This window comes from Labrus mixtus, chromosome 4 (genome assembly GCF_963584025.1).
Source record: "Labrus mixtus chromosome 4, fLabMix1.1, whole genome shotgun sequence".
NCBI lineage: Eukaryota > Metazoa > Chordata > Actinopteri > Labriformes > Labridae > Labrus > Labrus mixtus.
Genome location: NC_083615.1, coordinates 20205098 through 20230204, shown reverse-complemented (window position 1 = coordinate 20230204; position 25107 = coordinate 20205098). Strand labels below are relative to the sequence as shown.

At 39.2% G+C, this 25107-nt stretch overlaps 2 protein-coding genes across 2 annotated transcripts; both read left to right on the top strand.

The window, feature by feature from the left end:
* Positions 1-1658: 1658 nt before the first annotated feature.
* On the top strand, positions 1659-11186 carry lcat (lecithin-cholesterol acyltransferase). The gene is made up of 7 exons (XM_061036279.1): positions 1659-1996; positions 4699-4855; positions 5259-5374; positions 6033-6128; positions 8828-9052; positions 9147-9342; positions 10493-11186. Exons 1-7 carry the CDS (start codon positions 1846-1848, stop codon positions 10854-10856), a joined length of 1305 nt encoding a protein of 434 aa, XP_060892262.1. The 5' UTR covers positions 1659-1845; the 3' UTR covers positions 10857-11186.
* Positions 11187-13238: 2052 nt separating this feature from the next.
* On the top strand, positions 13239-24175 carry pla2g15 (phospholipase A2, group XV). The gene is made up of 7 exons (XM_061036272.1): positions 13239-13574; positions 16043-16199; positions 17656-17774; positions 17910-18008; positions 19953-20177; positions 22156-22268; positions 22747-24175. The coding sequence occupies exons 1-7, from the start codon at positions 13424-13426 to the stop codon at positions 23146-23148; spliced, it is 1266 nt and encodes a 421-aa protein (XP_060892255.1). The 5' UTR covers positions 13239-13423; the 3' UTR covers positions 23149-24175.
* The last annotated feature ends 932 nt before the right edge of the window (positions 24176-25107 follow it).

Here is a 25107-nt window from a genome sequence, read left to right as displayed (position 1 = left end):
CATATTGTTGTAACCTCACAGAGGAAAGTTTATACGGTTGACTAAACACTGCTGCACACATGACATGACCCTTTTGGAATCACTGGACAACTTGCTCATCGTATGAGGAGAAAAGTCAGAATGATTATAAAGGCCCTAAATATTAAAGATAGATTCGTTTATATTATTAGTTTACATTTGTTATAATTCCAGTATTAAAGTATAATTCATAAATTAATCAACATAATACAATCTCTTCTGTGAATACTGTATGTTTTATAAATATTACCTTGCAGAAAAGACAGTCAACTTTAGGGCATCATTCCCTGACATTTTGCATCTTTAATCTAGTTTACAGATTCATTACAATCTGAAGTCATCTTGACATCAAGGGTTTCACTTTAAAACTTAGCCTGCTATTGTTATTTTATTTAACCATGGTTATAGCAATTGTACAGGGGTTTTTTTTGGCCTTTGCTGTTGGGGCCAAATATGAAAGCCTATCTATTTTTCTAACTGGTGAGCTATGGGACACTCCTGAATTTCCCCATGCGATGAAGATTCAAGATTCAAGATTCAGGATTTTTATTTGTCACATGCTCATACAGATGTGCAGTAAAATGTAAAGACTGTTCCGCAAGGCCATGCAATAAACACTCAAATTACTAATACACATATATACAGTAAAAATAGAAAATAATAATAAATAAATAATAAATAATTATTTGAATATACAAAATATAGAATATAGAATAATGTAAACAGTGTAAAGTGTCAGTGTGTAAAGTGTCCAGGGTGTCAAAGTGTAATGTGCAGATTGGAATGTGTGGTGTGTGTGCATCATCATCAGTCCGGACAGCCTGAGGAAAGAAGCTCTTCCTGAGTCTTTTTGTGTTCGCCTTGATGTGTCGAAGGCGCCTGTCAGAGGTTAGGGTTATAGGGTTATAGGGTTATAGGGTTAGGGGTTGGGTTAGCCTAACCTTAACCCTAACCCTTAACCCCGTAGCCATGTAAACAGTCCGTTACCTGGGTGGTGGGGATCACTCACGATCCTGTTTGCCCTGGCTGTGCTCCTCCTTGTGAAGATGTCCTGGAGGGTGGGGAGTGTTGTACCCATGGTACGCTCTGCTGACTTCAGCACCCTCTGCAGGGCTCTTCGGTCACGTACAGTGTTGTTCCCGTACCACTGGGTGATGTTTCCAGTCAGCACACTCTCCACCGCTCCGGAATAAAAAGTCTTCAGGACCTTCACAGAGACTTTGAATTTCCTCAGCTGTCTGAGGTGATAGAGGCGCTGCCTCGCCCTCTTCACCTGACTGTCTATGTGGGTTGTCCATGTTAAATCCTCAGAGATGTGCACCCCCTGGTACTTGAAGCTGCACACCCTATCCACCAGCGTCCATGAATAAAGTATGTATATATCTCTATCTATCTAGAAGCCTATTTAAGACTATAATTTGCACATAATCTAAGTTTAAAGCATCGGCTCTGATATGAAATGTCTTTGTTATTTTATCAAAGTCTGATGTGATTTTGTTCTCTCAAAAACTTGTGTTCTCAAGTCACTGTTCTTGTTAATCATTTATATTGTGTAAATAGGCTAAATAGCCAACGTGTGATGTGTAAGAATCAATAGGGCAATGAGTAACCTGTAAGCCTTTAAAAAAAATCTTTGTACGCCTGCCTTACATCCCCATATTTGAGTGCTTCTACTTTGTTTGCCAGAGTGAATTCTTCACCAGTAGCCCAGGAAGGTCTATTAGGCGTAGGCCATAACATTTCCCGGGTCTATCATAACGGCCCGCCTATAGGCTACCTCTGCAGCATACCAAGCACAGTCGTACTTCACGGCTGCTTGAAAGGAGCATGGGACCCTCGGGACACATCTCCTCGGTACTGCTGGTTGTCTTTCTGCTGGGGCTTCATCACTCCTCAGGTTTCTGGATCCTGAATGTTGTATTCCCTCCAAACGCTAAGCCCGAGATACAAACCAACAGCACTCCACCACTCATTATTGGTAAGTGTAGACATTGTGGTTCTGTCAGGTTTTAATGTAGATCTGTGAAAGAGTTTTTGTACAATCTAATTTACAGGTCAAACAGATGCTTGTTTATCAACATAGAAACGCAAGTAAAAGAGGAATGAGCACTTATTGTGTCCTCTGGTTTGTTTTCTTTAATGGATCACAATATTTGGAATAGTATCATCAGTATCATTTTATTAAAGTAGACTAATAGGGGAAAGGAAATTAAACTGGATGGCTATATCATTTTGACACAGGGCTCAATATGAAGAGAAAAGCCCACCATTGTACCTTTTTCCCTTTTGTTTGATATTGCACTTCAATGGCACACAAAGCATTGCACTTTACTGGTTTTCAAAGCAATTCTAAGTGATAGGCTACTCTATTAAAGAAAAACTGTATTATAAGGGAATTAGAGAAAAACAAACAAAATCTTGGAAGGATTTATTGATAAGTGACGTTTTGAGTAAACATGCTCTTGAAAGTGTATTTTGTGAGTCACCATCTGAAATATACATAGACAAGCATGTGACTCAATACAGCGGAAATTCATCATTTTCCAATCAGGTACTAAAAAAATACACTATTCAAGTAGCATACTATCATAATATCATAAAGTTGATTCAATATAGAAATATCCTCTGTAGAACTGATATCCATAATATGCACAGTTTAAGTGCCTATACAGAGAACAATGAATATTAATAATTATAATAGCCTACATATAAAGGCTATACATGACACAATTGTGATAAATACCAGTAAAAAAACATACCACGATATTTAGGAATATTATTGCAAAAGATATACAACTATTTACATGAAGGGTTGATTCTAGCCCAACAACTTATTTTTGTGTATCTATGTGACTAACTGTTTGTATTGATGTCCAGGCTATGATTAAGGTTGTACATTGTACTCTGTACATTTGACCCTGTATTTCCCTGTTTGTGTCCTGTTTATCTAGGCCATGCAGGCACAAAAGGCCAAATATGCAATACAAATTTTGGGTCAAAAGACGTATATTCCTCTTCCCTTTTCCCCTCCTGCCCGTCAACCCATGAGTCTTTTTTTTTTGTATTTTTACAACAATACTTTTTCCTCATGTGATCGCTATTAAGAGCCAAAACAGGGAGTATAGTCTGAGTATACAGTATTGTGCTCACTATATTTACAGGATATTGGTTACATTACATCACCTTGCGAGGTGAGTGCCCATGCTGTTCGCGCCTTTCCCAGGTTGAGAGGCAGCGGCAGGCAGACGCCTTTGCTGCTGCAGAGGAGGGTTTGTGGCAGGTTCAGGAATATTCTGTCAGGCAGGCACTGGGCACGCTGGAGTCTGACGGTGCCCTCCATCCATGGGTCACCACACAGGTCTCCCATGATGAAATGGCAGATCTGTTCTCCCGCTCCAGCCAGTCAGGCAGGATCCTGTTTGGCTATGGTTCACTGGCCCCATCCCTTACCAAGAAAGGACGGCTGCAGACCTCAAGACCTTGAAGGCTCCAGAGTTCACCTATGCTTCCATCACAAGGATGGAGGCTCTCACACACCCTGCTCCTGACTGCCCGTCTTGCAGACCGGTCCGAACAGTGTGCAGCCAACAACCTGTCCCTGCTTCCCTGTCAAAACTGGTTGTTGAAAAAAAGAATGATTCCAGTACTTGAATTTGTAAACAATAAAGGCTCCTGGGTCTGGTGGCCTCTTCCTCACACATGTGCTCACCTTAAACAGACTGGGTCCTGCAAGTGGCAAGTCCCGTCCTGAGGCTCTTGGGGCTGCTGTTTTTACCCCATCATATCATCAAATCAACAGTAGTGGACCTTTGACCCCAAAACCCCAGCTGCAGTCCATTACCCCACAACTTAAACATTACACCAACTCATTACCTTTCACACCAAAATATTTATACACACATCAACATATTAAACACATACCATACACCCTTCTCAGACCCAGTCTGTTCTGGGGCTTCATCCAGCGGAGAGACAGCAGCAATGGCGGACAGCAGAGGGGTGTTGTATTAAAGGCTGCGCTCCAGGTGGTGGCACTTACTGTCACATCTGTCCAGTTTGGGCTTCACTCTAATTTACATCCTGCTTGCTCTAGAAATTAGCAGTATGGTAGCTGGTCAGTGAACAGAAACATAAAATGGTTGCAAAATAACCGGGAGATTTCCAAAACCCTCTGAATAGGTAAAGGGCACTGAAGGTCAGTCCAATAGCTTTGCAGTCTTATTGGAGTAAATAGAAATATACAGTATACAATATAGTAATATTATGAATATCACTTATTGAAAGTTACATTTAGGCTGCAGCAACTAAATATTATAATTTTAACTAAAAACACAATGTCATGTTGGAACACTTTCAATCAATTTAATCCTCAGGTAACTATCACAACCCCCACCCCCAGCTTTATAAAAGTTTGTGGCATATTATACCGTATAAGGAAACTAAATGAACCAGAGGCCTGAGGGGGACAACTGTCCAGTGATGACAGCCAAGAGAAAAGTTGTAAAATAAAACAATATTTCATAATAACTTCTTCTACTCTATCAAATGTCTTATGACTCCTCAGATTTATATATTGACCTGTAAGATACTTTACAACTCCCAAGTTGGGAATAATTCACCTACAGTTGACTCAGCCTGTCAGTGCCTACCTTGCACTAATGTGTATGTTTTTATCTCTAGTGCCAGGAAACTTGGGGAACCGCCTGGAAGCTAAGATAGACAAGCCAACATTGGTCCACTGGATGTGCTACAAGAAAACGGATCACTGGTTCCCCCTGTGGATCGACCTCAACATGTTCATGCCTATAGGTGTAGACTGCTGGATTGATAATATTAGGTATCATTCATTGACTTACATTGTCTTTATTACATCTGTGTTGCCTTCTATCCTTAAAAGACCTTATAATAACATTTATACTTTATCACCTTTTTCTTATTGTAGTGGTATTCTCAGGCCATACCTTTAATGTACTATCCTGATATCTTTTCATTTTGATGGTCACTTTCATACCTCAGTATTGTTTTATGTGTGCATCGAGGGGTGTTGGATTTTATTCTTATTCTGTTAGATTTATGTTGGATAACATTTCTTGTCTGGTCAAAGTAGTCATATCAGACAGAACAGCTATAATGGGGTAATAGAAATATTTTTGTTCTTTTGCAAATATTTGATGAATCACACGAACAGATTGTTGAAAAGTTTGCCCAACTAGATTGACATTTATGCATGTGGGCTCCAGACTTGTATACAACAGGACGACTAGGAGGTCATCAAACTCACCAGGGGTACAGGTTCGGGTGCCAGGATTTGGGCAGACATATCCCATCGAGTTTCTTGACTCTAACAGACTGGCTGGTAAGAAAGAAACACGTCTGTGTTTGTTGATTTTGGGCTTGTTTTCTATTTACCGATTCAGAATCAGAATCAGATTTATTGGCCAGGTATGCGTACTCACACAAGGAATTTAACTTCGGTGAACTGTGCTCTCATATGTACAGGTACAACATTAAATATGAACAATAAACATAAGATAAGATAAGATAAGATAATCCTTTATTTATCCCACAACAGGGAAATTTAATAATAAGAAAAGATTAATATTTACATGACTAAATATGAAACAGTGCAGTGGTGAATAGTGCAAAGGATGCTGAAGTAACATGATAAATAAAATGCAGTTATGTGACAGATGAGTCAATTAAGATGTCAATTACAGTATTTACATAAATAAGTGTGCGCATATTGATCATTTAAATTAAATTATGTATATATATATATACATATATGTATATTCACAGTGAATGTTGGTTTAGAGTCATTTCACCGCGACAGGTCTGACACATTCTGACAATTCTATATTAAATTATACAAAAGGTTTAAAGAAGGAATAATCCTTAAGAATATGCCATATTTACTGTATCAGCAATTATCTTAATGTATTTTGACACAGGAGATTGGTACAAAGTTGTGTTTAAAATTTGCACTGAAGTCTGCTTTTGTTTTGTTTTTTTAGGTTATTTTCACACTATGGTGCAACATTTGGTGCAGGTGGGCTACACCCAAAATGAAACAGTCCGAGGAGCACCGTATGATTGGAGGTTAGCTCCCAGTAAGTCACAAAGCTACACTTGCACCAGCACAAACATATGCACATTGTACCTGCTGGTCTGTTTTAAGAGCTTTATTAGATCGGTTTCTATACCACCAATGTAGGTACAGGTTCTCAATGTAGTTTTTAATACAGAGTACAGATTTGATGCTAGTTTGACAAAAGTTAAACAGTACTTAAAACACGAATAATAGTTAGACTAATTCCAATAATACTTATAATAACAATATTAATACTAATACGACTTATTTTACTAGTAGCACTTGCACACTGTTGTTGAACCAGGGTATTTTGGTGTAGAATACTTTGAGCAGCTTTTTTAGAGGTCACATTGTCAATACAGAAGTTAAAGGGTAACTAAACCCCATATTTTCAGCTGTACTGCTCTACCATGGAATTAAAAAAAATGCATTTAGAAGGTCAGTGTATTAACTTTGAGAGGGAGGGGGGCATGGGGGTAAACTCGCCCACTCACTCCTCCGCACCGTTATCAGCCGCAACATGATACAATGTTTGCCCCACACACACAAATACACACACACACTTGACTCCCCACAGTTCGCCGAGTCGGGTGATGAGGCTTTTATAGATTTGGTGACGTAGGCATTCACTCCTACGTAGTACTGTACTCCACACAGCCGTTAGAGTTTTTCAGACGGAAGGGCAGACACTATGCACATTTCTAACACAATATTTTTAATTTCAATACTTTGTACTCAAATGTCGAGATTTGGACTTGGATTGATCCATAAAACTTAATACTCAAATACAGAGGTTTATAGTTGAAGTGGTTTTATTGTTTAGTTACTCTTTAATGTATGACAGTACTGATAAGATGTAATGGTACACCACTTGTTATTGTACACACACACACACACACACACACACACACACACACACACACCTCCCCCTCTTGCCTTACTGGAGTCCAATGTGTGGTCTGCCCAATAGATGTTGTGGCCTGCTAGTTCCAATGCTAATACCAGGATGTTTTCATGCAGCCTGCATTCAATTATGATCAGTACACAACTATCCAAGCGACTATCCAGCTGTCCTTCTGTCAGGCTGGAAACACCTGTGGCGCTGAGACTCTCCCAGGTGGACGGGGTGATGAGGAATTACCCGGTGATAGGCAGAAGTCTGTGGCTTTGACCACTGAACAGGAGTGCTCAGGGAGGCTAGGTCTCTCTCAGGAACTACTGACAGTCGGCTGTTCATTGTAACGTGTCTTACGGGCTTTCAGTTAGGAAGCATGTGTGCTGTGCTCAGGTAGGGCGCAGAGCAGGAGGGGAGTAACCCTTGGCCTTTCTATAGACGAGCAGCAAAGAAAAAAGGCTGTGGATTCATGCAATTCTCAGGGCATGACAGGGTTGGGGGGGCTGCTTAAGAGCAGGACCCACATTTCTGCTGCTTTGCTAAACAAACCTGGTCCCAAACTGCCCAAACTGCTGAAAAGGAGTCAGGAGCTTTCTTGCCAGGCTTAAGGCTTAAGATGCTGCTATTTTGTCCTGTCACGAGGTTTTAGTGACAGATCAGTGTTAAGTCATCCTCTGATGAGACGTTTCCTCAAAGGCATGAGGAGAAACAGCCTGTTGTCGGGTCCCTCAATGGTAATTAGCACTGATTACAGCTCTGTTTCAACATCTGGATCAAGTTAGAATCAAATTTATGTCACTCAAAACTGCCTTGCTTTTGGCTATGACATCTGCTAAGAGAGTGATTGAGTTATCTGCTCTCTCTGCGGCTCCTTCCTGCGCTTCAAGCACTACTATAGAATCTGTTCGTAACTAACAGTGCACATGCTGCAGTATTTTGGACCAGCTGAGGAGTCTTTAGAAACATAATAGTGCAGCCTTATTATAGGGAATTGTAGTAAATATAAGTCTATTTTTAATTGCACAGTTTAAGTTTGTTTCATCTAGGGGTATTCTTTGAATCTTTCTTCAGGTTAATATATATGTATGGGGGGGGGGCGTTGGTTTTGCGGTTTAATTTGTTACAAATGTTTCATGTCATGTACGTCTTGTAACCTGCTACTGGATGCTTTGAATTTCCCTCTGGATCAATAAAGTATCTATCTATCTATCTATCTATCTATCTAGATTATTAATATTTATGATAACAGTCTTACATGAAACACAGAAAAACACAAGGATTTAAGAGGAGCTTGAGCTGAAAAGTGGGTGATATTTGTTTGTGGGATGATCACTAAAAGTGAACCTTTCACATTACAAAAATACATAAAGACATTGATTTGTGCCTAAAGAAAATAAAAAGACAACAAATAATTCAAAAGTGGTCTGTTGTTGCGACAAAGCCAGTAAGAATTATTTTGATGGAGACCAAACCTGAGCTAAAAGGGAGTAAATGATATACTCACATGCTGTTTGCCAGAAACACAAGTCTACAAATAGTATGTTGCACATAATGCATATGTTCACACCTCTGTAAGGTAGTATATCAGGACTGGGTGATTATTTCCTTCTTATTGGATCTTTGCTTACTTGCTTGGTTTCATATGTGTTCCAAGAAAATAAATACAGCTTTAAAGAACACCACAACATGCCAACGTCTGTGAAACTTTGTGTACTGTTTATGATTATTATGAGAAAGATAAAGATTGTACACCATGAACACTTCTGCATTATCAAAGTTTAAGCCATCAGCCTACAAAACCTCTGTTATCCCTTCCCTGACAGATGAGAATGCAGATTATTTTACAAAGCTGCAGGAGCTGGTTGAAGATATGTTCAACCAACATGGGAAGCGTGTTTACCTGCTTGCACACAGCATGGGCTGCCACTATGTCCTTTACTTCCTCAACCACCAGCCCTCAACCTGGAAAGACAAATACATCAGGGGCTTCATTTCTCTTGGGGCTCCTTGGGGGGGTGCTGTTAAGCCTCTAAGAGTCCTGGCATCAGGTAATGAAAATGACTAAGAATAGAATACTAAACGTCTTGCTTCTTGTATTTGCACCTGTAACATGTATTATTCTTTTTTTTGCTGTTATTACAGGTGAAAACGATGGCATTCCAATGATTTCCAACATCAAGATCCGGGAGGAGCAGAGGATGACAACAACTAATCCCTGGATGCTGCCATCTCAAGAATTCTGGCCAAAAGACCATGTGTTTATTTCCACTCCAACCTTTAACTACACCAACCAGGACTACAAGCGCCTCTTCACAGACATCAATTATGAGGATGGCTGGTACCTATCAGATAAAGCGTTATAACACAGCTTTGATCAACAAGCGTCATTACCCTTTTCAAATTTAGATGTCAAATATTTGTGAATCATATATCTGACTCTGAACACGTTGGTACTTTAATAATAATAATACATTGGTTTTATATAGCGCTTTTCTGAAAACTCAAAGACGCTTTGACAAAAACAAAATGAAATAGAATAGAGAGCAGCACGTTTATTAAGATTTACTTTATTGATCCCTGCAAGGGGAAATTTCAGTTTTTACACTCTGTAGGTCATGCAACACACACATAGGCTGAAGTATATACACACATGCACACAAACAGGATCCTATGGACATGCACTAATGGAGAGATGTCAGAGTGACTGAGCTGGTGGTGGGGAGGGGGTTCGGTGCCTTGCTCAGGGGCACCTCGGCAGTGCTCAGGAGGTGATCTGGCACCTCTCCAGCTACCAGACCAACTTCCATATTTGGTCCGCACCGGGACTGGAACTGGTGACCCTCCGGTTCCCAACCCAAGTCCCTACAGACTGAGCTACTGCCGCCCTGTGACTGCCTTTATGACAGCAGTAACAGTCTAAAATCTGTTCAACATGGGGGACATGAGTACCTGGTCAATAATATAAATGATGCTTAAGTGTGAAGTTTCATTCACCAAAAAACGGAAATGATCATATCATTGTGGGACGGCAGTAGCTCAGTCTGTAGGGACTTGGGTTGGGAATCGGAGGGTCACCTCTGGCATCAGTGCCTAGTGGTGGAAAAGCATAGCGAGCAGATAAGACTAAATTAGATGTTATCAGCTACAAATACACACATTTTTACAGTTAAGTGAAACAGAGCAAGGTGCACTGTTGATTATAGATTGTTAATATTTCTCTAGATCTACTGCATCGATTTTGATAGTTTTTTCTTCTTCTAAAACTGTTTTGAGACCATCTTAAAAGAAATACTTTATGTAAAGAGTACTATTAATTTCAAGAAGGATGAGAAGAGCTGCTGAGTCATTTAACAATTTTCTGAGAGTTAACTTCTGCCAAACCCCTTCAACAAGCAGCAACATGATCAATCATATAATTAAGAATACTGCCTAGAAAAAGCTTTAAAGTTTGTTTCTCAACCCTCCTTGTTTTCTTCTTGGTAATACAGGTACATGTGGGAGGACACCAAGAATCTTACCAGTGATCTACTCCCGCCAGGTGTCGAGGTGTGGTGTATGTACGGCGTAGGAATTCCAACTCCGATAACATACATATACAATGAGGATTTTCCCAATGAGGACCCGGTGGACTTCGTTTATGCCGATGGGGATGATACTGTGGACAGCTTTAGTATGGGTCTTTGCAAACGATGGGCGGGGCAGCAGGAGAAGCCCGTCCACGTTACAGAGTACCGAGGGCTGGCCCACTTGGACATTGTGTTTCACGAAAAGGTGCTCAACCAAATCCAGAACATCTTGGAGGGCAAAGCTGATGTGCCAACAAGTATTGATGTCAGACCTGGAACCAACTAGTACTAGAAAATACCTTATGAACCTTTAAAGTCTATTGATAAGCAGGTTTTTACATAGTTATATAGTTATATACATAGAACTATAACCCATTTTAGTTCCTAGAACCCAGTTTAGAGGAACCTTTTTAGCTCCTGCTTCAGAGTAGGTACCATGGCAGTGTGAATGCAGACAGAAGAAAAGTTCCCATGGTGTGTAGTTCTCCGGGAACTCCCAGTGGATAGTTCCTCATCAGAAAATCCCCAGAACAGTTTGGTCCAGAAACAGTATTAGATTATGTTCTATTGGTAGTTGGCTAGTTACTATTGTGAATAAAGTCTATTTTATTGGGAATTATATAACTGTAGTGTTTTGATTAGACTGTAATTATTGTTAGATATCTGTAGGGAATAAAACTTTTTGAAAAAGTTAAAAGATTTATTTTTTCTCATTCTCACATACCTTTGCCTCTGATTGAACATGAACAAATTACATGAAATTAGATATTCACATTTATATATAAAGATATATGCATTTGATCTTTCGAGTGATTTAAAGAATCTTACACAAAAAAATCTCTTGTTTCTGTACTTTCCAGAAATGTTAATAGCGCCAAAGCAGAAAAACTGGGCAGGTATGCTCTTCTAGAATATCATGCTCACACAGAATAATCCTTGAGTGAAATTCATCTACCAAGAGCTGCTTTTATGTGTAGTGATGTTAATTGTTGTAATGTTTGGCATCGAGGGGAGCTTTGTTTAATGGGATAGTATGATCTTTGTATGATGAAAGTAAGCCTTACTACAGGAATAAACACAAGACACATGACATAAGGCCTGCATGGAATGAGTATGTAGCTGAGTGGCATGCTAAAGCCCGGTTAGCATTTAAATCATGGGCAGAATAAGGTAGACCCAGACAAAGGGTCAGGGCTTCAAAGCTGACGAATGCAAGATACAAATTGGCCGTCCGCTTGATTTGTAAAAAGTAGCAGGCTATGAGTGATGATTATATGGCCAAGAAACTGTTAAGTAACAATGTGTTTGATTTTTGGAAGGATAGTTTTAAACAGCTGTAAAGCATGCACAATATTGCTGACTTAGTAAAAGTGAAGCATATAAAGCAGGTAATGTGGAGACTAAGTCATACTTCAATTGGAATTATTTCACATGAATTGTTTCTACCTATAAAGAAGCTGTCAATAATGGCTTAGAACATGTGCTGAACACCTTAAATACGCTATAAAATTAAATATTGAGACTGATCTAACTCCATACTAATCCTCTTCTGTACATTTGATATGAAAACAAATATTTATATTTATATTTAAACAAAATCAATTCTGTAAATTATGTCATAAATGTAAAAGGAAAATTAAGAATTGTTTTTGGAGAAATACAGTATTAACATGTCCCGTTGTCAGGGAATTTTATCAGATATTGGCTAATCTGGGAATAAATTCCCGAATAAGAAATGTGTTCACAAATGTTTTCATAATTGGTCTTATAACTGTCTTCTCCAGACTCAGACCTGGTTCTTCAAGTGGGGGAAAGGACCCACCGGGGGGTCGTGAGACACTGAGAAGAGGGTCAAGTGATGCATTCTATAACCATATTTTATTATTATTATTATTATTATTATTATTATTAATTAAAATGGTATACAGTGGTTGAATTTAAAATACAACTAAATATGTTAAGTTTTCAGTTTATGCTGAAATGATAATGATATGCAAAAAATCCTTTAAATTTAAGTTTGCATTTAACTGCAACAATGTAGGGATCTGTTGCTCCCTACCAATAAAAATGCACACAGGCATTATGTGTCTGTTTATTACATTCATTCACTCATTCCTACAGTTTATGTATAGTGATTACTTGTGTTCTGCTTCTAGCCTTTCTTACAATAATAAATAAAAATAAATCATAATTAATGTAATTCTTATTTCAGCTAACTAATACATGGCTCAACAAATCACCCTCCTTTTATAGTTTTAAAATCACAAATTTGAAAATATATTTATCCCCTATTGAAAAGCTAAACCTTACAAATCAGAATTTGACAAAAACTATCACTTTATTTATACATTTTTATGTTTATCCTCCCAATTAGCAGACCCCTCCTGGTTTTTGTTTTGTTTTCTTTCTTTTTGTTTTTCTGTTATTTAATGTTTAAACGTGTTCGTATTTTTAATACTGTAGGCCTAGATGTGTTTATGAAATATTGAACACGTCTGTAACGGCATTTGAATGTATAAGATGTACATGTTTTTAACTGAATATTGATCAAACAAGTTTACAACAACAACAACAACAACAACAAGTCAATGACCAGCTGATCGTTCCTCTGTTCGACTACATCTGACATCGATACCTTTTGACTTGATGGCTGAAGTTGCGTTACCGGGTGGATTGCTCTGTTATCTGTATCTCGTGACCACCACCTTCCTGTTTACTTATCATCGCTCTCTGTTACACAAAGGGAAAAGATTACTCCCCATCAAAAGTCTCCTGCAGATCTACACCTACAGTCCATAATCTCCTCACGCCGAACAGGCGTCCTGGTCGCTTGGCTATGAGACTCCAGGAACCATGAGGGCTTGGCACTGGATCACAGCCTGCTCTGCGCTGCTCCATATCTGGTTGTTATTGTCGCTGTTTGTGGATCGCAGTAGCGAGACACCTTTGGAGAAATGTCGCGGAAAGAAGTCCTGTCAGCCCCCAAGACCCCCTGTGGTTCTCAGTAAGTTGTGATCGTTCCTGTTCACTTTCATTTCTACTTTCTAATAACTACCCGACAAGTCAGTCAACAGCTTGCTCCTCACGAACTACCTATTTACAAACTAAAACCAATTTCATATCTTTTTGATTCTCGCAATTTTTATAGGCATTAATCAACGCTTCTTCGTATACAAAATGTCTAAGTCTTTAGATCGGCTGATACGTAAACATCCATTTTTTCTAAACGTCAGTGAAATAGGCCTATCAACCTCAAGTGTCTTTGGCAAGTCACTATTTTCCTTCCACTGTTATTGTGACCAGACATAGGCTACCTGGTTTGTTATCTTAATTCACTTGTCGCTATCATTTTACGAAGGCGTCCATAAGTTTACACACACACACACACACACACACACACACACACACACACACACACACACACACACACACACTCCGGTAGCGGTGAATACATCAGAAGAAAGTGCATCTGTCGATACTCGCTTAGGCCGACATGCTTTAAGGACTAAGAAGATTTTCCCTGACTAATATGCTATAATGTGTTATTGTGCTCGATGAGCATATGACTGTGTGGGTTTGTGGGTTAGTGTGTGTCTGCAGTCGGAAGTTCTCAGACCACATCACATGACTGAGTTAGAACCGGTTTGGTTAGAACATTAGAGCACTGACTGCAGCTTTTTCACGATACTGAGCCGACGAGAAATGTGTGCTTTAAACTAGTTAAATGATCCGTTTATGAACAATATACTATACCATGGTGTTGTTTATGCTTGTTGGTAAATGGTTGAACATTAGACTACATCTGTTGTTGTACTGCAATGCTACCCCCCCCCCCTTAAACACAACAAAAACAAACACACAGTATTGTAGCTGTGGATAGTCCACATCATGTATTCATGTCCAATCATCATCTGATTCAACTAAACGCCCAAATATGTGAATACATAAAAGTATATCTGGTTAATGTTCACATTGCTTCCTAGAGACAAAAATAATAGATTAGGCATTAGTTGTTCCAGTTTTGAGTTTGAGTTTATATTATTGAAAAAATAAAGACTTTTTAGTTTTGTTTTTTGTGTGTTGTTATGAGTTTTTGGGCCTCATTTGAAGCAGAATTTCTCTATATGCATTCACATTGTCTGAAACGTTTCACAGAACAACTAGAGTTCATTTTCCAGACTGATACCTAATTTAGCTTCAGTTTACAGCAGATGATGAATAATAAACTCCTGCCAGTCATATACAGTATAAATAGCATTTTATTAATAGAAATATCTGAAATGCGTTACAGACAAAGACATATTTTCATACCTTTCTAGACTTTAGACTTAAATTTCGCACCGGAAAATTCTTCTTCGCTTTGATTTCTGTTTATGTTGGAGGGCATGTCAACATTTTCTTGCACACGGTTCCACCATAGACCCCAAATAAAGGACTAATAAAATCCCTTTTCATCCATTGACACCTGTCGTTAGGCAAAGTGTGTTTGATTGGATTAGGCTAGATGGCCGTTTAATCACTTTAGAGCAATCAGCATGCTGTTACTTTTCTTGCCCATTACATCATCATCTTTCTCTGTGTCTTCATTATTTTCATCAATGTCCTCTGATTCCATCTCACAATCTTTCTCTCCATAATGGATGGCAGCAATCACATCATGTACACTGAATAGAAAAGCTCTCTTTACAGGTGGCATTTTGAAATGGAAGAGGAAAATAGTTTTAATAATTAACATTGACGTTTAAGTACGTAATTGTATTTTGTTAGTAAGGAAAAAACCTGAAAATTATAGGTTTCTGCCTACCTACCTATAGGTAAAAGTATAGTTTTAAAGCTCACAATAAACTGTAATTTAATGCATGACTGTCTGTCACTTATCATAATAAAGAGAATCAATCCCTCACACCTGCCCACTCAGGGGTCATGTTCTTAACATTTTAATGATTGATAAAAATACATTTTGGTTGAATCTGAAAACCAATTCATTTTACAATAACACACAGTACAAACAATGGGACTCACCAATTTTTATCAATGTAGTATGTATTTTAATCGTCCTGCTTTATTCCTGTATTTAATTTAACTTAATTATATTTTTTGTTTGTCAGGTCTGTTTTTGTTTTTTTCTGTTTTTTTTTTTTGTCTTGCATTGATAGTGTTTCCCTTGTTGGGTATTGTTCTATATCATTTATTGTCTGGTATTGTACTGTTGTAAAACATTTGAAAAGAATAAAATTGTTGGTCATAATAAATGTAGTATGTAAGGCTATAGGTGAAAAATGAACTTTGGGTTTTACAGGCTTAAATTCAGTTTTTGATTTACATACAACAGCCTTTTTCAATTATGAGAATTGAGTGTACCACAATGACAGTAATAAGTGCAAAACCTTGTGTGTCATTTTGGAAAATTATAGGGACGGTGACAGTGATGTAGCCAATATTTAAATAATTTATTTTGGTTGTTCGTTGCAGTACCAGGGGACCTGGGGAACCAGTTGGAGGCGAAGCTGGATAAACCAAGTGTGGTCCATTACATCTGCTACAAGAAGACGGACTCTTTTTTCACTCTGTGGCTCAACCTGGAGTTGCTGGTTCCTGTAGCCATAGACTGTTGGATAGACAATATAAGGTATTAAGTTGCTCTTTGCATTTACATTAAGACATCCCTTCACCTACTTATTTAAAAAAAAAAAAAACAAGATCAATTTAATCTTGTTAAGTCGTTGTCCTGTTTTGAGTATTATTGTGTCAGCAGTCAGCCAGCAGTTTAGTATATTTTCTTTGGGAGAGGGACTAACTTTTAGGTTTAAATATTTTGCCTTCTCTCTTTTTCTGTAAATACTTAACTTTTGTAAAAACTATAATACAGTGCAAACATTTACAATTATCGTACTTATTTCATTAAGTGCTGTCAACAGGGTAAGAGAGTAAATGGAGAGGTTCAATGAACTGGCTGTCCTTCAGCGATTAGATATCGACCTGCACAAGATACACTGACCTTTGAACTATTTACCAAGCAGGTTATGGGAGGAAACTAGGATAAGATAGCATTCCTTGTATGTTTCCAAAAGCAATCAACTTTTAAGGACTGTTGTGGCGATTGAGCCTGTGTTTTAGCTCTTTATTGTTCATGTTTGATCAGTCACTGAAATGCTAACCAGTACCTCAAAATAAGTGCTTTGTTGTGATAGTATTAGTTACATTTAATTGTAGTTTCAAAATATGTTCGCTTCTGCTTGGCATCTTTACTCACATCTTTATGCAATCTTTAAACAATGTCATGGGACAACACATTTAAAATGATAAGTGCCTTTTGCCTCATTGTAAGATGCACAGTGCTCAAAAAGTAAGGGAACAGCAGGCAGGGTATCATTGGCTTCATGGAGGTCTGTGCAACCCTGCAAGGATATGCCTCCCCAGAACATCAGTGAACCACTGCCAAGCCAGTCATGATGATACAAGCAGCATAACGTTAACCACAGTGTCTCGAGACCCTTAAACTTCCTCTCATCTGTAAAGAGAACGGGGTGCAGATGGCGAACTGTCCAATTCTGGTGTTCTTTGGTGAACGCCAATCGAGCTGCACGGCGCTGGGCACACTTGAGACTGTGCTGGGAGACACAGCAAACAGTCTAGCTACTGCACGTGTCTGTGCCATCCTGGAGGAGCTGGATTATCTGTGCAATTTGATTTGACTACAAGTACCGCTTCATGCTACAAGTAGTGATAAGGACACTAGCAGAAAACAAATCTAGAAAAGAATCAGTTAAAAGGGATAAGGAGAGAGAAATTGTCTGTGGACACACATTCCCTTTTTTTTGGGAGCTGTATTGCTTTTGCCTCACCATTGCACCTGTTGTCACTTTTTATTTGCACTATAGGAGTTGGAATTAATTCACAACCACTTGTGCTTCCTAAATGGACGTATTGATATCGCTGAAGTTGATCTGACTTTTTGTTATAAATTGACAATTCTATGTTCCTTTCATTTTTTTTTTGAGCTGTGTATGTAATTCAGTGTGTGTGTGTGTGTGTGTGTGTGTGTGTGTGTGTGTGTGTGTGTGTGTGTGTGTGTGTGTATGCAGGCTGATCTACAACGGGTCCACACACGCCAGTTCATCCCCACCAGGTGTAAACATTCGTGTCCCAGGCTTCGGAAAAACGTTTCCACTAGAGTATCTGGACCCCAGCAAACACAGTGTTGGTAAGTTGGAAGCCCAAAATCAAATATTACTTTCGATACCTAAAAATATCTTTAGTTTCCAGGTGTCCCCAGCCGCTAAATGTCAAATATGATTTGTTTCTGTTTGTGGTTTGTTGGTTTTTGTCTCTCCTCTAGGTATGTATTTCTTTAGTATCGTACAGGCGCTGGTAGAGTGGGGCTATACCAGAGATGATGATGTCAGAGGAGCTCCCTATGATTGGAGGAGAGCCCCAAGTAAGCAACATTGAACACACACTCTAATACACAGAAAAGAGGAACATATGTGCTTTTTGTTCTGTGATTCGGTTTCGAATCACAGTTATTCTGGTGATTTCTATTACAGTTTCACATGTGAGACTACTGGCAGGTGTCCTAAGAGGGACTTGTACAGGTATATGAAGAATGTTAGCTTTGGGGAACGTAAAGAGGACATATTATATCCCTTTTGTGACCCTGTATAAACCAGCTCTCTCAGAACACTCCGTTTTGGTGTGTGAGTGCGAGTCTTCCCAGTAGACATAACTTCTCTGTAGCGAGAATAACAATTGCAGAACTGTGCAAAAGTTTTGTTCTAGGCTGGGGTGGGTACATTTTTCACATCATTTAAAGCTGTGTTCTTGCTATCATAGATCTTCGGGCTTTTATTTTGAAACAGGTAGACTAGACTATAGTGTAACTGTACTGGTTCACAGAGATCACAGTTTGGTTGGTACCTCGGTTTGGTTCAACATGAAAAGAGCAACAAAAAGTTCTGGATGCATAATTCTAGGTTTCTCCAATTTATTTATAACTTACAGTAGTGCAAGTTCAATTTTTTCAGTTTTTTTATTATTTAAAACTACCTGTGAAAGTTGGAACAAAGAGCAACAGAAGCAAATTGCATCTGATTTGAAAACAATAAATACATATAATGTAAAATATAAGACAAAATAAAATAGGTGCCTTTAGGAGCAAAGTAACATTTTTGACTTATGAAGTGTGTGGTCACTGTGAGATAGCTTTAATTGACATTGGAGCTCCATCCATCTGTTGTTAATTAACATCAATTACAGGCAGTTTGTATGCCAGTAAAGGATCCTGGATTGACTGGTTTATGTGCATATGGGACAGGAAACTGTAATGAGGCTTGAGCACTTAAAAGCGGGGTCCACTACTAATGCATGCATAGCCTTAAAAATGTATTAGCCTCCGTGACGTCTATGACCCTCTCTGCTTTCACATCCAGCGACTTTTTGATAACAGCAGGGATAAATTGTGGGAAACTAGCTCCTGTGATTGGCACTTTTGGGTGATGATGTAATATTCATTAGCATGTCGATGTTTTTTCAATGACATACCACTGTGAACCTGATGTTTCTCCACACAAATGATTTAAAGAAGAAGGTTGGTCTGCGGCTGTGGCTCAGTTGGTAGAGACGGTAGTCTCTCAACCAGGAAGGTCGGATCCTCAGCTCCTGCAGCCACATGTCAGATGTGTCCTTGAGCAAGAGACTTAACCACAAGTTGCTCCTGCTTCGTCTGCAGTGTATGAATGTGTATTAATGGAATTAGTTACTTCTAAAGGTCACTTTACATAGCAACCTCTGCCATCAGTGTGTGAATGGTTAGTTGTGACCTGCAGTGTTAAAGCACTTTGAGTAGTCAGAAGGCTAGAAAAGTACTATACAAGCTGAAAACCATTTACCTTTGCTAGCTCCACCATATCATCTTTCTTTATTACTCTTCTTCTTCTTCTTCTTCTTCTTCATATGTCTTGTGTCTGCTTCTCCTTTTTATTTCCTAACCAGACATACTCAGTCTTATATTAGTCCATGTTTTATCCTCTGAATCAACTCTTGCATTTCCCAATAAAATGGGGAGGGAGACACAATTGTGTCAATGTGAGGCTCTCTGTGTTGTATGCATGTGCTGGACCATGATGTCCAAACCGTTGTAGTACAGGACAAATACAGACACTGTAACACCTGTATTAGACAGTTTAGTCAGAATAGTGAAAAACCTCACTCATCAAGCCAGATTTTTATACTGGTCCACACGCAATGCAGCTTTCTGTCTAAATATGGGACTCATCAGATATTAGGTGAAAAAGCATCTCCTAATCATTGAAATGTGGCGTACAGAGCCACCTGGACCAATGTGCTGTCTCATCTGTTCAGATTTCCTTTTCTTCACTTTCAGATGAGAATAAAAAGTTTTTCCTGGCGTTGCAGCAGATGATTGAAGAGATGGCAGAGAAAGCTGGCGAGCCTGTGGTGCTGATCGCTCACAGCATGGGCAACATGTACACATTATACTTCCTTAATCAGCAGCCACAGGCCTGGAAAGACCGATACATCAAAGCCTTTGTCTCTCTTGGACCACCATGGGCAGGGGTGGCCAAGACTCTGCGTGTGCTTACCTCAGGTAAGAGATGGGACAGTTTTAGTTTGCTTATGACGTGGGTAAAACCCTGTCTTTAGAATTATATTAACCACTACATACTATCTCCACTACTTCCAGAATAGGAAATGGGAAAGAAGAGAGCTTCAAATGCATTGCAACATTACAAAAACAAAAATATAATAACTTTTTATTAAGTATTCCCACATCCAGTCTCCACTTGTATTTCATTTTCTTCAGTTCAGGTGTATCTTTAGGTAAATGGCACTATGATCAGAAACATCTACCACTCCAATTTGAAATTCTTGTATGTATTCTCTTTCTGCATAAAAAAAGTCATCAATCCTGGATTAGACAGAAAGTGATGTAGAGTAGGAACTGAAGTCTCTCCGCTGTGGATGCAGGTGTCTCCATTTGTTGAAAAAAAATATATATTTTATCCTACACATATTTAAACATCTTTGTAATAGATTTCTTAATGCTCTTAAAACTGGTTGTTTCCATGTCATAGTCCATCATTATTACATTGAGATCTCCTCAACATGTGCATATACCCTCTGCTTCTAATGCTAGTATATCAAATAAGGATATGAAACATTCCTAATCACTCTCAGGTATATGTTCACCAATCATATTAATGTCTGTACAGTTGTTCCTTGACCATATAGTGTAACGTCCCTCTTTACCTGTTATTTGTTTTTGGTATTAGAATTTGATTACATTGGACAAGGCAGGATTGGTAATTTTCTCCAGATACACTTTAAGATTTTGGTTGAAATAGTCTTTAGGTCCTGACGGAAATAATAATTCATGTGCTCTGAAAAAGCAACAAAGAATATCTGTGTCTGTAGCAGTTGGAAGCCTGTAAAAACTTCGACCAATGTCTGCCATGAGGTACCAATCTGACGAACCAATCACGCCTCCCTGTCTCCCTGCTTGTTTTCTACCCCATGTGTGCAGTAGCCCACACTCAAAGCCGATGACGTAATTTATACTGTTCATTTGTTGTTGGCCTTTGTGAGTAGTAAAATAGTCAGGTTTTTTTAAACATGTACTATGATAAAGTTTAGAGTTTACTTACTGCTGAATGAGACATGAGACGACGTAGTTTCTACACAATGCTGACGTGTAGATGGGCTGAGGTTCGCTTGTGCATGTAAGTGATGGGCATTGCTTTTGAGGGAGCACAGAGGGGAGGTGATGGGACGAAGCACTGAAGGAATGCTCCTACAAAATCATGCTAGTTTTCCGAAATTACCAACCCTGCCTTAAACATTAATACTCGCAATGGAGTGTTTTTCATTTCAAATCTTTTACATTTTTCATGTTCTGATTTTGATGAGTTTCTTTAAGGAAATTAATCTGCATGTTTTCATTTTTTTTTTTGTACTTAATTTTAGCTCTCTACTCCATTAGCATTTATCGACATTCATATAAAATATATTATGTTTTGTATTCATGAACTGTTATAGTTCTGTTATCCTTGTAGCAACTCCTCCACAGGCGGTTAGTAAGACACTCGCAAACAATAAGTAACATTTTAAACAACCGTTTAGAAGATTGTAACCTCCATACAGAGGGGTCAACTAGCGTCGTTTCATGTTGACTCTTTTTTGCGGTGTGTCCAGCTCCGTTGCTACCCGTCAGCACCAGTATGCCTTTTTTCGGCTGTTGAACATGTTGAATTGGCGTCTCGTATCATAACAACCGACTACCGCTGCCTGCTGGCATGGAGAGTTATTTCCTCTTAAGCATGCGCAGAACGTACATGGTGGTTGGCCGTTGGCTGTAGTCTTTGCGGTGTGTTCAATTGCAACTTTTTGGCCAAGACAAAGGCGACTTTCGGCCTACGTCGTCACTACACTACTGGTACAGTGACATTCCTATAAACAATTGCGCTGCAACCTCTCCTGTTTTAAGTATGCCTACTTTTGTGTTTTAAGCTGGAAATTATTTGCTGAGTTTCTCTTCTATGTCACTGGTTCTCCTTCTCTCTCTACAGGAGATAACAACCGCATCCCTGTGATCAGCCCGTTAAAGATTCGCTCGCAGCAACGCTCTGCTGTGTCCACCTCATGGCTGCTCCCCTATGCCCATTCTTGGCCAAAAGATCAGGTGTGTGTCCTTGTGTGTTCATGTTTGTTAAGTTTCTTGAGAATGTAAACTGTGGGTGATCTAAAACCCTGCTGTGCCTGACCAATCCGAGACATTCAGCACTGCCGGGGCTGCATGCCCTGTTGTCAGAAGTCCCTGGACCTTTAGAAAGTACATAACCCCTATCAGGGTCTTTTTAGGGGTAGATCTTCTACCCCAGAACTACATTTATACCCTGGTAGATTTGGTCGAAACGCACGTAGTTCTTTAAAAAGACCATAGTTCTGGGGGAAAGTTCCTCCGGTCGAAGGTCCTAATAACATGGCTTTCAGTACCTGACCTGTAGTAGAAGTGTTTTATTTAGTGCTGTTTAGAAACTGGAGGATGGGGAATAACGTGTTATAAATGTAGTGTGAACATAACAGAACTATATTAAACATTTGGTAAAGATTACCATATACCATATAAAACGCAATAAAAAAATGTTTCCTTCCCCCAGGTCTTGGTTCAAACACCCACCACCAACTACACTGTGCTGGACTACAAACAACTCTTCTCAGACATTGGTTTTGAAGATGGCTGGTTAATGCGGCAGGACACGGAGTCGTTGGTGGCCGATCTTACACCTCCTGGGGTGGTTGTCCACTGCTTGTATGGCAGCGGCATTCCCACCTCTGAGGCCTTCCATTACTCTGACAAATTCCCAGATGTGGAGCCCACAGTGGTGTTTGGTGATGGCGATGGGACAGTAAACATGCTCAGTGCTATTCAGTGCAAACGTTGGATGGGAAAGCAAAAGCAGCCTGTTATGTTAAAAGAACTTCCAGGGAATGAACATGTGGACATGTTATTGAACGTCACAACAGTGGCTTACATCAAGAATGTGCTGTTCTCTCCATGATGTAGTGGGTCAGGTTAAGAGGGAGCTGGCGGCTTTATCCAAACATATCATTATAAACATGCTCAACACACACACACACACACACACACACACACACACACACACACACACACACAGACTGTTACAGTTCCTTTGAACCGTCACTGCCAAAATACTCGCTTGTTACGTCTCTGAAGAGAAACAGTATTAGGAATTTTGTAGTACAATTGCAGAATTTAAGTTTTAAATTATTTAAAAGTTTTAAACGCACAGTGTACTTATATCAGGTTATGTTCTGTCAAGTGATCACATAAACCCTTTTCACACATACGGAAATCTCCTGAAAAACTCTGGAGATTAGTCTACCCGGAGGTTCTTTAGGCTATATGTGAACACAAGCAGCCGCATTTTTCTCGCAGACTTTACCCGGAGTTTATCCGGCCAGACCCCTAGTATTTTATCCGCAGAATATCCGAGTGAGCTGATGTCTGAACGTGGCCGCATATACTCCGGAGATTTCAATTCGAGCCAATGGGACCCGAGTGACGTTTATATAGTGACCGGCTACAGTGTCTGCACGTGACCACTACAATCTCCGTGCACGTAATTAAACGGCTGCATTATGTTTTCTGTTCGTCAGTATGTTGTTCTCCTCTCTTTTGTGGATGTTGTCATTCCATTGGATTACACATAGCATTGATATAAAGGCAAATATTCTCATTATAACGTCGTGTAGTGCACTCTGTAGCTACGGCCGCTACTTCCACGTTGTTTATTTACGTCACGTCTTACCTCGGGAAATCACCCGACCCCCCTCCCCTCTGACAGGGAAAGTCCCCCGCTGTGAGGAGCATATGTGAACGGCTAGGTCAGGAGAATCTCCGGAGAAGTCCTCCTGTAAATATCTAGATATTATCCGGAGTGCATATGTGAAAACGGCTATACAAATGGATTTTTTTATATTCGTATCAGTGATGAAGTCCCAAGGATTAGCCTACTATACCTTCAGTATGTAATTGAGTGTTCAAGTTAAAAGCCACAGAAAGGATGTATGTGCCACTTTCTTTGATATAAATCAAAGTCATATCTTTTTAATAATTTTGCGAAGATATTTTTTGAATTATTTTACTGTTATGATGTTAGTCAAATGGTACAGAACATGCAGTAATTATAAAATTCTCAGTGCATCAGATCATGTTTTAGTGCTGTTTACATATTGAAATTACAAAACACGCCTGGGATATTTAAGTTGACAAAAGTCGTTACTCAAAGCACACTGATCAGCCTCTGTACAAAATGTTAACTGCATCTCACCAACTTAAACTAAAAGGAGTTTGCTCCATTTATTTTTGTAGTTGAAAGTTCAAGAAAATGCTTGTAGCCAAATGAGATGGATAGGAGTTTCTATACAGAATGGATATGTATTTTACTCATCTATTTTATTCGTCCAAAAAAGCTCTAAAAATAAGTGACCCTGTGGAAAGGTTTCCTCCATACCTTTTCACCTGCCCCAAAGTCCCTACAGCCTGCAGAGGGATCAGGCTAACTGAGGCACCTGTGCCTATTCAGAGGCAGTATTGTTGTTTCCACAACCAGGTTAAATAAAACAGGCTTTCAATTATCATGTTTTATGTGGACAATTTGTATTATTACTCATCAGCTGTATTGACAGACTCAGGAGTTCAAATTAAAAGTAAAAAATTGATATAAAACTTCATTTTGAAATATTGTCACACCATCGTTTCAGTAGTGCACCCTATGACTTCCCTTATCTCTGCAAATGTTTGACCAAATTTGGACGGGGCCAAGAATGTATTAAAGGTGTCTCAGACTACGGATCCGTTTCCATTCTTTTACAGTAATGTGTCCACTCACCTCCCTCAACCTCCTCAGTGGGGAATTGAAAGAGAGACACGAGGAACAGTGCTTAGACTACAGGGTGGAGATTAGGATTTAGCCATGGATTGGAAGATCCTCTGG